At 34.1% G+C, this 15916-nt stretch overlaps 1 protein-coding gene across 1 annotated transcript in view; it reads left to right on the forward strand.

Annotated features, from left to right (window-relative positions):
* The window catches only part of CDH9 (cadherin 9), a 138340-nt gene that overhangs the window by 52550 nt on the left and 69874 nt on the right, over positions 1-15916 (forward strand). Inside the window, exon 2 of the mRNA XM_061129638.1 lies at positions 2323-2598. Coding sequence (XP_060985621.1) covers positions 2371-2598 — 228 coding nt within the window. The 5' untranslated portion in view covers positions 2323-2370. The remainder of the gene's footprint in view (positions 1-2322; positions 2599-15916) is intronic.

Consider the following 15916-nt stretch of genomic DNA (forward strand, 5'->3'; position numbering starts at 1 on the left):
AAGGATGCTTGTTAAGCAAGGATAAGTTGGTGTCCAAAATGGTTGCAGAGTTAAAAGGGAAGACCTTGAAACCATAATGTTGCAGCTGCTAAGGGATGTTAATTTGAGAACGACTGGTGTTGTTGAATCTGAATCAGGAAATTCAGGTTCTTGGTGATGCAGGAGCATGTCTGAAACTATGTCCATTTTGGATGACTAAACCGCAATTACTCTGTTTTGGTTTTCAAATGTACTCTCGTCTTAAATGGTTAAAACAGATTTACAATGTATGTTCAATATACCACAGGTAGGCTTTTTTAATTAGCATAAAGTTCAACTTAAATCATGTATAAGCCAGAATGACTTTCTCATACCTCAATAAGTGAAAATTTCTCCCATCAATAAAAATTATCACCACTCATGCTTTCAGAGTTAAAAACAATAACATGACTTTGATTTCTCTCGTTCTGGAAGAGTGTGTAGATTTGTGGTTACATATGTGTATTTTGTTAAGTAAGAACTTTTTTAAAAAAATAATAGGTATGGAAATTAGAGTACATATAGGTTGACAAGCCAATAGGTCTGTACCATAGCAAGTATCCATTCTTTATTATATTGGTATGCATTGGGAGCAAACCTCATTGATTGATAATGAAAACACTAACATGCTGGGGAATTGTATGCTAGAGCTGTGCTGATTTACTATAAGCTACATGTATTATATTATGTAAAAATAAGTTTAAACCTGAGAATCTAAAAACTAGCTCCAACATGTACTATCTGTAAGAATTTTGTCAAATTAGTTAATTCTTCACACCTCAGTGTTCTCATAGGTATATGCTACTATAAAAATTTAATCTTTGTATTACAAATAGCTATGACTTTGTGATAAATGTTCAAAATAAAATAAATAACTACTTTATGAGACAGGTACTGATTTTTCTCTTTTTATAAAAGAAGTAGTTGAGACCTTGTGATGTAGGTAAGTATCCAGAAGTCTCAGATAATAAGGGATAAGCCAAGCTTGTGGGTTATACATGAATTTTATGACTTGATAACTGCAACTAAATCCACAGGTACATAGTCTAGTACTGGACATTTGGCCTAGGCCAGGTAAATTAGAGTCCATTTCTAGGATTTTTTTTGTTTTTTAAACTCAAAATAGAAAAGGCTATCAGTTGCTTTCTCCATTGGAAGATGTTGAATCTTAAATTCATGTATTTGCAGATTTCATCAGGTTGAGAAGGCTTAGGTTGAAGCCAGAGAAAAGTGAGAGAGAAAGAGAAAGGAAAAAAAAAGAACTCCAGTACCCAAGGCCCTAATTCTCAGTTTTCATGAGCAGGAAGGGCCCAGTTGCTTCTCTATTCCTTTCATCCTCTCCTTTCCACACTTAATTTGATTTTATAATGTAATGAATTACTTATTTATTTTTGCCCGTACTAGTTTGAGATGGGTTGTTCTTGCTTATCAAATCATTATAATTAGCAGCAACATCTCAAATGTTCTAGATTATATATGTTTCAAATTAAAGCAAAGTACTAATAGATAAAATTAATTTTGAAATACCAAAACATTAAAAAATTCTGCATCAAATTATCTCATAGGTAGAACTGCCTATCTAATTTTGCAATACTAATTTTGTGTTTTCCTTTTTGTTATTATTATTATTTGAAATAAATATGTGTTTTTTTAATATTAAAATGTTCCTGAACAGGAGGAGAGCACATTCTCCTTGCTTACTCAACTGATATTTGGGGAAAAAGTTATTGATTGTAAAGGATCAACCTTACAGTGCTAAGTAATTAAAGACACAATCCAAAGTATATTTGGTATAATTTAATTTGCCTTGAGGCAACATCTCAATATGTTATAGAAGAAAAACAAAAGGGAAAGGAGAGAAAGAGGTGGAAGAGGAGAAACAGCTTATGAAATTTGGTAGACTATGGACAGAAAATAGTGTTCTTGCTCATATATATTTATATATTGGTAAATATTCTACTTTCATTGGTCTTGAGGACTTTAGGAACTTGATATGATCTTTTGTGTATTATAGAGCTTACTCTTTTTCAAAATAATGAATATTTAAAAATATTAATATATTCACATTTACATGTCATAATACAGTAACAGTAATTCAGCTGTTTTCTGTTTATTTTTTCCTATATATTTCTCCTTTACTATTGATACAAGTTTTTAATGATAATCCATTGATATACATCAAAAATATGTCAATAATATATTATTTATGACATCTAAATAATATTCAGAAAAGTTTTGCAGTTTACAGGTTATATGAAAAAGAAACACAACCTAATAAACTATTTTTCTCCTACTACTTTTCAGGGAAAAAGACAGTACATTGAATTTGTTTTCCTGCTGAAGCCACAAATAATGAGGACTTATCCTTGCCTATCACTGTTCATCTGGGCCTATATGTATCATACAACTGATGCTATCCCATTTCAAGAAAAAGGTAACAGTGATTTACCAAGTGAAAGGATACTGGGTCTGACACAAGATGATGGTAAAATGCTACATCGCACCAAGCGTGGCTGGATGTGGAATCAGTTCTTCTTGTTGGAAGAGTATACAGGTACAGACACACAATACGTAGGCAAGGTAAGAGTTTTTGTATGATAAGTCTAGAAGTTGAAAGTGATAGTTATTTTTTACATCAATTTTCCATGTCACTAATTATTTTAAAGTATTTGACTAATGGCAATATGCAGAGGTATCATGTTGTCAATTCATTCAGTAGGATAATGTGGGGAATGTGATTTATTTAGGTAGTTAGATTAAATCAGTATTCATAGTAAGCCTCAAAGAATAAACAGTTTGTGAACTTAATTCACTACTGACCAGCTAGATATGATATAATTTTATGTGCATGTATCTAAAAGATTTTTTTTTAATTCTTTGAAAATTAAGTCATGAGTAAAAATAATTTGATGCATTATATAAGGTGAAGTAAATGCAATTGTAATATATAATAGTTGCTAAAGTATATTAGTCTCTGCTGATGAATAATTTGTTGTTATTAAGAATAGTATGAAGTATATGAAAAATAAGTAATTTGAATACTTCTAGATGCCTCTGTCTCCTAATCAGTCAAAATGAACTATATCTTGCCTATAATCCAGACCGAAGGATTTAAAGCAGAGGGAAGAAGAAAAGAAAAGGGGGAAAAAAAAAAAGAACTAGGAAAAAGACACTACCCTTAGACAGACTTAATTCCATTCCAGTTGCATCAAGTGAAAACTTACTCATTAACAATCAGGATCAAATGGCATCAGGGAATACATAGCTCCCTTCTTGTATCCAGTTTTGATGAAATAGAGTTATTGCCTCTCTCCTCTTTCTGCTCTATCTTGAAATAGGTGACATTATTTCTGCCATCCAGAATTTTCTGATTATCTATTGTCCTCTTACCAATCACATTCATTCTATTCCACACATACACTAATTCTTTTTTTACACTGTGAATTATCCCATTTATGCCCAGTGCTGAGGTAGTTTCAAATTCTGAGCATAAAACAAAACAAATAATTATTAATACTAACATTTCCCATTAGTCATGTATTTATTTATTTTTATTTTTGGCACAAGACACTAGAAGTGACTCTAATGGTATAAATATTGCTTGACTCACTGGCAACTTGGGCAAATAGGATAGAATCAGACAAAAATGAAAATGTGAAAAGTACCCAGTATTACAAAAGTTATGCTTATTGCTATTAGATCAGAAATATTGGTGAAATAGACAAAATCTTGCTTAATTCTTTACTCTCCTTGTGTGACAGAATATATTTTTTTCAAAGGCAACTTCTCTTATCAGAAACCTATTATTTCCTTTTCTTTTGATATCTCTCTCCTCCGGTTCCATAAGTCATACTCATTTTGCTCCATGCATTTCACTTCCTGATTCTTTTTTCTCTCTTATTTTGCCTTAGGTTAGCCACATGGCACCCTCCAAAATCCCTCATTTAATATCACTTTTCACACTATATTTAATAACTCACATCAGGATATTACAAGTTCAACTGACAAATGTTTATGTCTAAGGACTTGAAATTGCCTTATGATTCTTTTCCTAAGGCAATGTGTAAAGGACACATTCAGTTCATGGGGCCTTGCACAAAGGGATTTATCCTTGGAGATTCACAGATACAGAAGAATAGATACAGATAAAAAGAGATACTAGTAATCTTAAGGTAATCAAGGCTCCTCTACAAGCACTTATTTTTAGCCATAAACAGAAATATTTCTTTCTAAATATTAATTGCACATTGATTAACTGATCACCATTACTGCATTGACATTTAAAAATATACATTATGCTTTAGATCTTCTTGCTCCTTATTCATTTTTAGTTAGTTCTATAATCTGTCAAAAAATAGTGAAGTGGGTGCTGCTTTTATTAAGTTGCTTTTCATAAAATATTTTATCCCTTATCTCGGGAAAGTAAACTCACTTTGATCACGGACAAGTTTCAACAAGATCATGAACCCAAAATAGAAAACACATTAAAATAGCAGAATTTTTCACATGAGGATATTCAAACTAAAACTATGTGTCAAATATTTTTATATAACCAATGGAAACAATACTCATATGAAAGAAAAACTTCAACAAAATAAAACACTTTTTGGAAAAAAAAATACTTTATCTCTTTTGTAAGAAGACCTTGTCTTAGATATGCTGTCACCACCTATTTAGTTCATTATAAAAATGTGATTTCAACTACTCCTTAGCATTTATTAAGCTTTTCTGTTCTGTAAGTCACTCAGTTGGGTCCAACTCTTTGCAACCCCATGGACTGTAGGGAACCACGCTCCTCTGTCCATGGGATTTTCCAGGCAAGAATATTGGAGTGGGTTGCCATTTCCTTCTCCAGGGGTATCTTCCCCACCAAGGGATTGAACCTAGGTCTCCTGCATCACAGGCAGATTCTTTACCACCTGAGCCACCCAGAAAGCCCTATTAAACTCTTAATCTCTGTAAATTCTCTCCTAATCTGCTCTCCTGGCATTTGACTTTATTGCTAACTTGCATATACAGCTTGGGAAAATAAAGTTCAGCTCTCAACCTTGAACTTGGTCAAACACTTGAGTTATGATGACAAATTAATCTTTTGAACACAACACATATTGTCTTTTTGACCACCTTGCTCTGGTTGCCTTGGGTGAACTTAACTTAATCTTCAAGAATCCATTGCAGTGGCAACACCTTGAGTGAAGACCTACTATATTTACCATGCGTCAAGATTGGGAAAGAATAGGAGCTTCTAATGGGAAGAAATTTTCAAAGGTTTTTTTTTTTTTTCCTTATTTTTCAGAAGCTAGGTATCACAGAATATGACAAGCTATATTAATGTTTAACTGATATAAAATTGTAGAAAGGTAGAAGTGTATCTGATCCTTGGTTGTAAAATCTAGGGTTCAATCCTGAATTTAAATTAGTCTTAGAACAAACTGAATTAGTCTTAGAACAAACAAAGTGGCAGCCATGAAATTTCATAAATATACAAGTGTACACACACTAAACATGAAGCTTACAAGGTTCAATAACAGTGCAAAAGTTATAAGTCAGCTAACTTTCCCAAACTTCAGATTCTTGTTAGGTTAAATTAAAATGTCATTAGTGAAAGTCGCTCAGTTTTGTCCAGCTCTTTGCGACCCCATGGACACCAGGCTCCTCCATCCATGGGTTTTTCTAGGCAAGAGTACTGGAGTGGGTTGCCATTTCCTTCTCCAGGGAATCTTCCTGACCCAGGGATTGAACCCAGGTCTCCTGCATTGTAGACAGACACTTTACCGTCTGAGCCACCAGGGAAGTCCTAAAATGTCATTAAGATTTTTTTTCCATTTATTTTTATTAGTTGGAGGCTAATTACTTTACAATATTGTAGTGGTTTTTGTCATACATTGACATGAATCAGCCATGGATTTACATGTATTCCCCATCCTGATCCCCCCTCCCACCTCCCTCTCCACCCGATCCCTCTGGGTCTTCCCAGTGCACCAGGCCCGAGCACTTGTCTCATGCATCCAGCCTGGGCTGATGATCTGTTTCACCCTAGATAATATACAGGAAACACAAAAAGGTTGTATAAACGTGAACCCAAAACAACAAAGTAAATGGCAACGGGACCATACCTATCAATAATTACCTTAAATGTGAGTGGGTTGAATGCCCCAATCATTAAGATTTTTAAACTCCAAATTCCTGTTGTTTCCTAGGATTGTGGAGGAAGGGAGCTGAGTCTGTAGCTAGGAAGTGCTAATAAAAAACTTTAAAATTTCATGTGGATAAATCCAAGGGTTGGGATTGCATACAGCAAGAAACACGCAGACACACACCCCTAAATAAAAGCTAGTTTAATGGGGTGAAATTAGACCACCACTATGAAATGCTGAAAATTCCATGCTGTGATGTTTTTATATACATCATGGGATGTGAATCCCTGTTGAACTAGTGTACGAATTCATCATGAGTGGAGCACATTCTGGGATGATCATTTTGTTTTCAATGTCAGGGTGTAGTGGAGGACTAAGGGGTGAATTGTGAGGATATTTTTATAAGGAAATATTGTAGAATATTTTCTTATGTCATTTCAGGTCTTTGTAATACAAGAGAAAAGTAAAAAATGTTGAAATTAAAAGCATTTTTGTTTTCACAATAATGCAAGCTGAGGTTTACTGACTCTGTTTTCTGCAACGAGGGAAACCTTTGGTTCTTATTCTTGAAGATTACAAAGTCATAACAAAGCCATGTAATTTCCCAGTAATGTGAATAGATGTGTGATTGAATTACTTGGGCAATACTAATATTGCTCAAGAGAATAATTAAAGCAAATTTAAGAAGTATAGCAAAGGCTCCTACTATTCTTATAGAGAAACTTCATACACAATTGATTTTTTATACATTAGGTTTAGATCTTGAAAAATCTGTACTTATGGATTAATAATCAACTGATCATATGTCTATACTTAATTAGCAGGATTTAATTTTATTATTTTAATATTTGGCTGTTAAAACACATTTATTGCATGAAGAGACAAATTTACAGATATAGCAATTATTATTATTATTTTTTTAAATAGCTAAATAAATCTTTAATATTTCTAATTGCAAATGTACAGAAATTGCACAGCCACACAGTCTTAGAACACCAACAACCTTCTCTGTACATTATTACATAGTTAGAGTCACAGCTGGAGGGAGGCGCTCTGGCCAAGACTCCAACATTTGCATTTTTTTCCTTTTCACATACTTACAAAAGGCGGGGCGGGAGGTGGAGTAGTGGGGCTGGGGGACTGGGGGAGTGTGTAGAAAAAGAGGGGCTGTTTCCCTGGGGTCTGCCTCATGCAGACGGATGGGGTGGGAGGGGGGCAATTATTATTTTTGAAGGAAATTTTAATATCCATAAAATAATTTTAATATATCAACTTAATTGACAAATATATTTTAATTCAAAGATATGTAATATTTATGCTTACTTTGCTCAGGGCAATTGTTGAGCTGCCTATTAATAGTCACCATCTAAATTCAAGTTATCTTTTTTACAGAATAGCTGTCAATTATTTATCGTTTTAATTCAAAAACATGTACTATTCCATAGCTGAAATCATCCAAAATGTAATCATAAAATTATAAACTAGAAAAGAGCTTTAACATTCATGAAACTCTTGGTTGCAGCTGGATAGTATTAATGTAGGTGTTAACAAAAATGAAGCAAAACAGAAGTACCGATTGTCAAATGATTAGGAGTCAGATTTACATTTGATTAAGTATCAGGTGGTGGAATAACTCTCTCTCTTGCACTTTTATAGGTTGATGTGTTCACTACATATTAATATTTCCCCCAAGATAATATAAAATATTGTTCTTGGATAGGCGATTTTCTCTTAGGCTTTTAGGTAGAATATGGCGGTATGATTTGTACAGAGACAGAAATAAAGACTGAAATTTCCTGAAGGCTATTTGATAAATGGTTATAGAACATTATAGTGTTTTTCTGAATCTAAATAAATGATCTTTATAAAGGTTTTAGAATGTTATTACTTATGGTGCAGTCCAGGTAGCAGCTGCATCTGATTTATGGGCACATTGTATCCCAAAAATGCTCTTTATAGGTTCGTTCTTTAAAACTAAGGACATATGAGAAAAATATTAAGCATTAAGGCGAGGTGCTCAGGAGAGTCTACAAAGGCTTATTTCATACTGAATTCTATACAAATCTACTTTTACAACAGAGTCCTATCATTTCCTTCTTACTACCAATCCCCTCACCACCTGTACTGTAACACCACAGCCCTGTACCACTGTATCACCACAGTAAATAGACTTTTCACTTGACTTTATTTAATTTTTAATTCTCAGAAATACGTTGCACACTATTTCTTTCTTTTTTATAGTTGCTTTAAATGTTGTCTTAGCTTCTTCAGTATAACAAAGCGAATCAGCCATTTGTATACACATATCCCTTCCCTCCCTGTTGGACCTCCCAACCTTCACCCCTTCCCATCCATCTAGGTCATCAAAGAGCACCAAGTGAGATCCCTGTGTTATAAGGCTCCCATTAGTTTCTTGAATGATATCAATCTCTTAGATAAAATGTCTATGGAAGAATAACCTAAATTTACTTAAGTAGAATTCAGTGTTCAATGTCATTGTGTATTCCTGCTTTTGTTCTGTGTTCCCATAATTAAATAGCCTAAGCTCCAGGCAAAGTGAAAACTTTCCTTTTCAAAATACTTGACCTCTTTCTGATCATTTCATAGGCCCTTTTCCAGGAAGTAGCTAACATTTTTTCCCATAATCTCATCTTTTCTCTTTTCCTTTAAGTCCTACGTCAAGTGCTTCCTCCTACATGAAGCCCATCTTCATTCTCCCCAGTTAGAATCTACTGTCAAAGTTATGAAGTCATCCATCAAAACTGTATTTATAGCAGAATTTTAATTATTTTGGTTTACTAGCTTATTTCTTATACACAATAAGTGACCTTTGGACTTTGAATTTGTGTTAGATTTTCTTTTTATTTTCTCAAAGTGTTTGACATCATATATTTACTCAAATTAATATTCAGGTGCTATCTCAATAGATTTTCATTGAGTATTTATTAATCTGGGTCCTGAGAGATTGACACTATATATCACAAAAACAGCAGAGAAAACTTCAAAGAAATATACTTTAGAATCACTTTTACTCCAAAATAATTACTACCTTATAAATTATACTGTAAATGGAGTCAATATTTTATATTTTATAATTGCTTCCAACATGTTTACAATTAAAATAGTAATCTTACAACATTGTAATCTCCCATGCCTGTAGGACTTTAGTTTTAGTTTTGTTATATATTTTCCTCCTGTATGTATTTCAAATTGCTTCATACCGTGCTATCATTTATTATTTAGGCATTTTATTACCTGTTTAAAAGCAAAAGAGTTTTAAAAATTCATATTATATTAAGTGATTACCATTTCTAGCCATGCTTTTTATTTTCTTGTGTAGACCTTAATTCTGTATGTTATCATTTCCCTTCAAACCAAAAACTTCCTTTAGCATTACTTCCAGTGTGAGTTTGCTGGAAGCAAACTTTTTTAGCTCTTTTTAATCTGAAAATATTATTATTTCACTTTTATTTTTGAAAAAAAACATTTTTCATTGAATATTGAAATATCAACTGATCTGAGAGGTTTTTTTTTTCTTTTTTCTTTTTAGCACTTTAAATTTTTGCTGCATTGCACTGTGGATTCTATTTCTTTCAATAAGAAGTCAGTCATTATTCTTATCATTGTTGCCCTTATATAATTAGCATTTTTCTCTGCTTGCCTTTAAAGTTCTGTCTGTATCATTGACTCTCAACAGTTGATCTTTGCAAGTATCTTACTTTGATACATATGTATGTTTTATTAATCTTGTTTGAGAGTAACTGGTTTTCTTAAACCAGTGGTTTTGTTTTAATCAAATTTTAAAATTAACAATCACATTTTATGTCCTGTTCTACCAAATTAATAAACATTATGGATATGTAGATTTAAACTACTCAAATACCAGAACAACCAAGAATAAAAAGACAGAAAATTCCAAGTGATATGAACAAGCTGTAACTCTCATGAATTTATGTTGAACTATGAAAGCTAGAAATATTAAAGGAGACCAAAATGGAGAAGTACAATGTGCTTAGAGGTTAGAAGATTAATTAATAATATAAAAATCAAATATCATCCAGTCAATACTCCTGTACATTTCTTTTATCTTTATTTTTAATTAATTTCAGACATTTGGAGGGTCAGTCAAATTGTACAAAGAACTATATATCATTCAGCAAGATTTACCAGTTATCAATATTTCACCCTAGTTGTTTTATCACTCAATTTGCTTTATAGTATGGCTGAACCATATCAATTTGTCATTATTTCTGGGATTTGTCTCTTCTTGAGCTCTATAGGAAGTTTGATGTAGTTGCAAACCCAAAATAACTTGGCAATATTAAACTCTTCCACTTCCTACTGGCGAAATCCACAACTCCTTAGCCTTCTTGCTGACATTCTCTACTGTTTATGAAAGTCAGGTATTGTTCATGTAAAGTTTAGACATCAACTTAGAGATGTTAACAGAGACTTGAGGGTTCCGTTTTCTGTTACTGTCTCCTCCTTAAGATTGTGCTCTCTAGTGTCTGTCTACTCTGGCAAACCCAAACTCCAACCACCGTCTCCTCAGCCCAGTGATATTACTTCTTCCTGCCTGGGGTCTAATTAAATATTCCTAACTCTATCACTGGAAAGTACCCTCAGAGGAAAAGTCTGGTAATGATGTGGTTTAGGCCACAAAAATTTAACTCTGAGTCAGAGGCTTTGCAATACCACCTCTTTTGATTGGTGGTTTGTGTCATCAAGCAGTTTTGTCAGTTTGTACATCTGTTGGGGTCATACATTCATAATTATTCTCAGCGGATATATTACAGTGCAGCTACCTGTGAGGATAAAACTCTGAATATCGATTTTGAAAAAATGCTTCATGATGTGACGATGCTTGTTTCATGAACCAGTTCAGTTCAGTTCAGTCACTCAGTTGTGTCCAGTTCTGTGACCCCATGAACTGCAGCACACCAGGCTTCCCTGCCCATCACCAACTCCTGGAGTCCACCCAAACCCATGTCCATTGAGTCAGTGATGCCAGCAACCATCTCATCTTTGTTGTCCCCTACTCTTCCTGCCTTCAACTTTCCAGCATCAGGGTCTTTTCCAATGAGTCAGCTGTTCACATCAGGTGGCCAAAGTACTGGAGTGTCAGCTTCAACATCAGTCCTTCCAATGAACACCCAGGACTGATCTCCTTTAGGATGGACTGGTTGGATTTCTTCGCATTCCAAGAGACTCTCAAGAGTCTTCTCCAACACCACAGTTCAAAAGCATCAATTCTTTGGCACTAAGCTTTCTTTATAGTCCAAATCTCACATCCATACATGACCACTGGAAAAACCATAGCCTTGACTAGACAGACCTTTTTTGGTAAAGTAATGTCTCTGCTTTTTAATATGCTGTCTAGGATGGTCATAACTTTCCTTCCAAGGAGTAAGCGTTTCTTAATTTAATGGCTACAATCACCATCTGTAGTGATCTTGGAGATCAGAAAAACAAAGTCAGTCACTGTTTCCACTCTTTTCCCATCTATTTGCCATGAAGTGATGGGACCAGATGCCATGATCTTAGTTTTCTGAATGTTAAGCTTTAAGCCAACTTTTTCACTCTCCTCTTTCACTCTCATCAAGAGGCTTTCTAGTTCCTCTTCACTTTCTGCCATAAGGGTGGTGTCATCTGCCTTTCTGAGGTTATTGATATTTCTCCCGGCAATCTTGATTCCAGCTTGTGCTTCCTCCAGCTCAGCGTTTCTCATGGTGTACTCTGTATATAAGTTAAATAAGCAGGGTGACAATATACAGCCTTGACATACTCCTTTTCCTATTTGGAATCAGTTTGTTGTTCCATGTCCAGTTCTAACTGTTGCTTCCTGACCTGCATACAGGTTTCTCAAGAGGCAGGTCAGGTGGTCTGGTATTCCCATCTCTTGAAGAATTTTCCACAGTTTGTTGTGATCCACACAGTTAAAGGCTTTGGCATATTCAATAAAGCAGAAATAGATATTTTTTCTGGAACTCTCTTGCTTTTTCGATGATCCAGCGGATGTTGGCAATTTGATCTCTGGTTCCTCTGCCTTTTCTAAAACCAGCTTGAACATCTGGAAGTTCACGGTTCACGTAGTGCTGAAGCCTGGCTTGGAGAATTTTGAGCATTACTTTACTAGCATGTGAGATGAATACAATTGTGTGGTAGTTTGAGTATTCTTTGGCATTGCCTTTCTTTGTGATTGGAAAGAAAACTGACCTTTTCCAGTCCTGTGGCCACTGCTGAATTTTCCAAATTTGCTGGCATATTGAGTGCAGCACTTCCACAACATCATCTTTCAGGATTTGAAATAGCTCAACTGCAATTCCATCACCTCCACTAGCTTTGTTCATAGTGATGTTTCCTAATGCCCATTTGACTTCACATTCCAGGATGTCTGGTTTTAGGTGAGTGATCACACCTTCGTGATTATCTGGGTTGTGAAAATCTTTTTTGTATAGTTCTTCTGTGTATTCTTGCCACCTCTTAATATCTTCTGCTTCTTTTAGGTCCATACCATTTCTGTCCTTTATTGAGCCCACCTTTGCATAAAATGTTCCCTTGGTATCTCTAATTTTCTTGAAAAGATCTCTAGTATTTCCCATTCTACTGTTTTCCTCTATTTCTTTGCATTGATCGCTGAGGAAGGCTTTCTTATCTCTCCTTGCTATTCTTTGGAAGTCTACATTCAAATGGGAATATCTTCCCTTTTTCCCTTTGCTTTTCCCTTCCCTTTTGTCACAGCTGTTTGCAAGGCCTCCTCAGACAGCCGTTTTGCTTTTTTTCATTTCTTTTTCTTGGGGATGGTCTTGCTCCCTGTCTCCTGTACAATGTCACGAACCTCCATCCATAGTTCATCAGACTCTCTGTCTATCAAACCTAGTCCCTTAAATCTATTTCTCACTTCCACTGTATAGTTATAAGGGATTTGATATAGGTCATACCTGAATGGTCCAGTGGTTTTCCCTACTTTCTTCAATTTAAGTCTGAATTTGGTAATAAAAAGTTCATGATCTGAGCTACAGTAAGCTCCCTGTCTTGTTTTTGCTGACTGTATAGAGCTTTTCCATCTTTGACTGAAGTCTTATTACAATATTGTAAGACTTAAAAATGTTTCAAATATTCTAAGTCAAAGTAAACTCTTTTTCCCAAATGTATACTTATTATTTCTTTTTAAAAGTTGATTATATTAGGTAGGACTGTCAGAATGTTTTACATCATAAGTGTTAGTGTGAATCAATTTCTTACTGTGATATGTCACTTTAAACAATACAGTCCTTGGTATTTTAACATTCTCTGACATGTTAAGAAACATGATGGTTCACTGATTTCTTCCTGGAAAAGAATTCAGACCTTTGAAAGGAAATTTCTTGTGACCATTTGCAAATGTTTTCTATTCACATCTTGTCTGGACCAGCAAGTCTATTTTAGAGTCACATTTCTGCTTTTCCATTCACATATCAAGTACCCAACAAGAAAAAGTTATAAGTGACCTTTATTTCCAGGGAAGTTTTGAACAGCTGCATTCAATCTACCAGTACATCAATGAGAGCATGAGGGCAAAGGTCAGGTTTCAAGAGTTAGCCTGTATCTTTTGAACTATTTACTCTTCCACTGTGTATGTTACCGTTATGTAAAATAAACATAAATATTATCATTTTGTTTTACTGCATTTTGTAAAAATAGTTCCATTTTATCTATTCAGTTTGATTTATTCCCTGAAAATATAGATTCTTTCCCCCTAGTTCAGTGTCTGGTATATATTAGAACTCAGTTCCATGTTGATAGTAATCTAGGTTTTTGAGCACTGGACTGTAATGTTATCATCAACTGTTATAATCACTACACTGATTAACCAAGATAGAGCTAAAACTGAACAGGCGAATAGCTTCTAAACCCACTGAATGGCATTAATGGAGTTTTGCAAAAGGAAAAATAAATCACATGCCATGCCTTTTTACTTATTCATTTTCATAGGTACATAAATCATTATTTTGCTCATTAAAGATGGCCTTTTCTTAACATCAAACATGATTTTAACAAAATGGAGCAAAAGAGGAGAAAAATAAGTTTTAAAATATATTTTGCAAGATAGTTAACTTCGAGCCACATTAAATAATATAAACATTACATGTTATTGTGTTAATTTTCAACATAATTTAAAAAGTAAAGATACATTATAAACACTGTTGTAACCTTAAATTCATTCATGTTAAACATGTTAAAACAGAAAATCAGGTCACAATTAAAAATGTCCACAAAAAAATATTTATTAACACATGTTATTGAAGGTATATTAGGTAGAGAGACACTCAGATCAGTGAAACTTGTTACAATTATTTATAAAACTTTGGTCATGAAGGAAGTTGAAATTAATAGTTATTGTTCTATAATCATATGCTTTTGATGAGTTTAAATTGTCTCAACTGTATATCAATACAGTTGATATATATATGTGCCTTGCATATATATGGAAGGAACTGTATATGCCTTGCGCTGCTAATCTTCAAAGAACTTTTTAAGTGAAAGAGTAAAAACTAAAATAGATGTTATAAAAGTGACTACACACTAAAATACAAAAGTAAATGATATATTTATGCAATCAGATATCTAAAGGTTCTTCCACATTAACTTAGGTTACTTAGGAGTTCCAATTTCTTAAACCATTACCTGAAATCATGAAATAAACTTAATATAGAGAGCACATTGAGTAAATGATCTTAAAGCCCCATCTCATGATCAGGCATCATTTCAAAGTTAGATAAAAAAAATATAAACTCACTATTACTTTGCTGCAGTTAGCAGTCCTAAGAATAAGACTCAGTGTTCTCATTCCTTAGTATTTCCCTCTTGCCTGCAACCTGAGTCACAAGTGCCATACCAGAAGAAATTTTTAAGTGTTTGGCCATGTGCTGCAAGTCCTGACAAGAATTCTTTTAATATTTTTTCCTCCCATGGACACTGAAAAGCATACAGTAGAAAAGGGATACAAAATATATTCAAGGAACATCAACGCATTCAGTTTATCATTGATGTCTCCTCTTTTTATTCCTCTTGTGTGATTGATTGGTTCTATTGATTTGTCTTCCAAATTCATAGGTGTGGTGACATATGTGTTGCTTCTGTCAATCTTCAGTCTCTCAAAGTCTCTAGTCAGCTTTCTTATACTATTAAATTCCTAACAAGTCCTATTACTCCCTCTATTGTTTTTTTTTTTCCCCTTAACAATTTACTTTTCTATACCTAATTAGAGTATTTTTTCTAAATTATGAGTCACAATGTTATCCTCTCCAAAACTTTTTAAATGGTTCTTACTTAGGAAAAATGCTCACATGTTGAGATTATCATTCTTTTATAGCTCTTAACAGTTGAATATTCACTATTGTGTTGTTGTTTAGTTGCTAAATCAACTTTAACTTTTTTGCAATCCCATGGACTGTTGCCCGCCAGGCTCCTCTGTCCATGGGATTTCCCAGTCAAGAACACTGGAGTGGGTTGCCATTTCCTTCTTCAGGGGATCTTCCCAATCCAGGGATTGTTTCCTGCATTAGCTGGTGAATTCTTTACCACTGAGCCACTAGGGAGCCCAATATTCACTATTATTCATGGCATAATCACTCTTTATTTATTTTTCCATTTAATACCCATCACTCCACAATTTATTTATACTCTCAGTTCTATTCCCTGTTTATCATTTTGTTCAATTTAAAGGGTCTATATTTGATATCACTCTTTATGATCCATTTACCCATCTGCCATGTAGA

Source organism: Dama dama, chromosome 25 (genome assembly GCF_033118175.1).
Source record: "Dama dama isolate Ldn47 chromosome 25, ASM3311817v1, whole genome shotgun sequence".
In the NCBI taxonomy this organism is placed as follows: domain Eukaryota; kingdom Metazoa; phylum Chordata; class Mammalia; order Artiodactyla; family Cervidae; genus Dama; species Dama dama.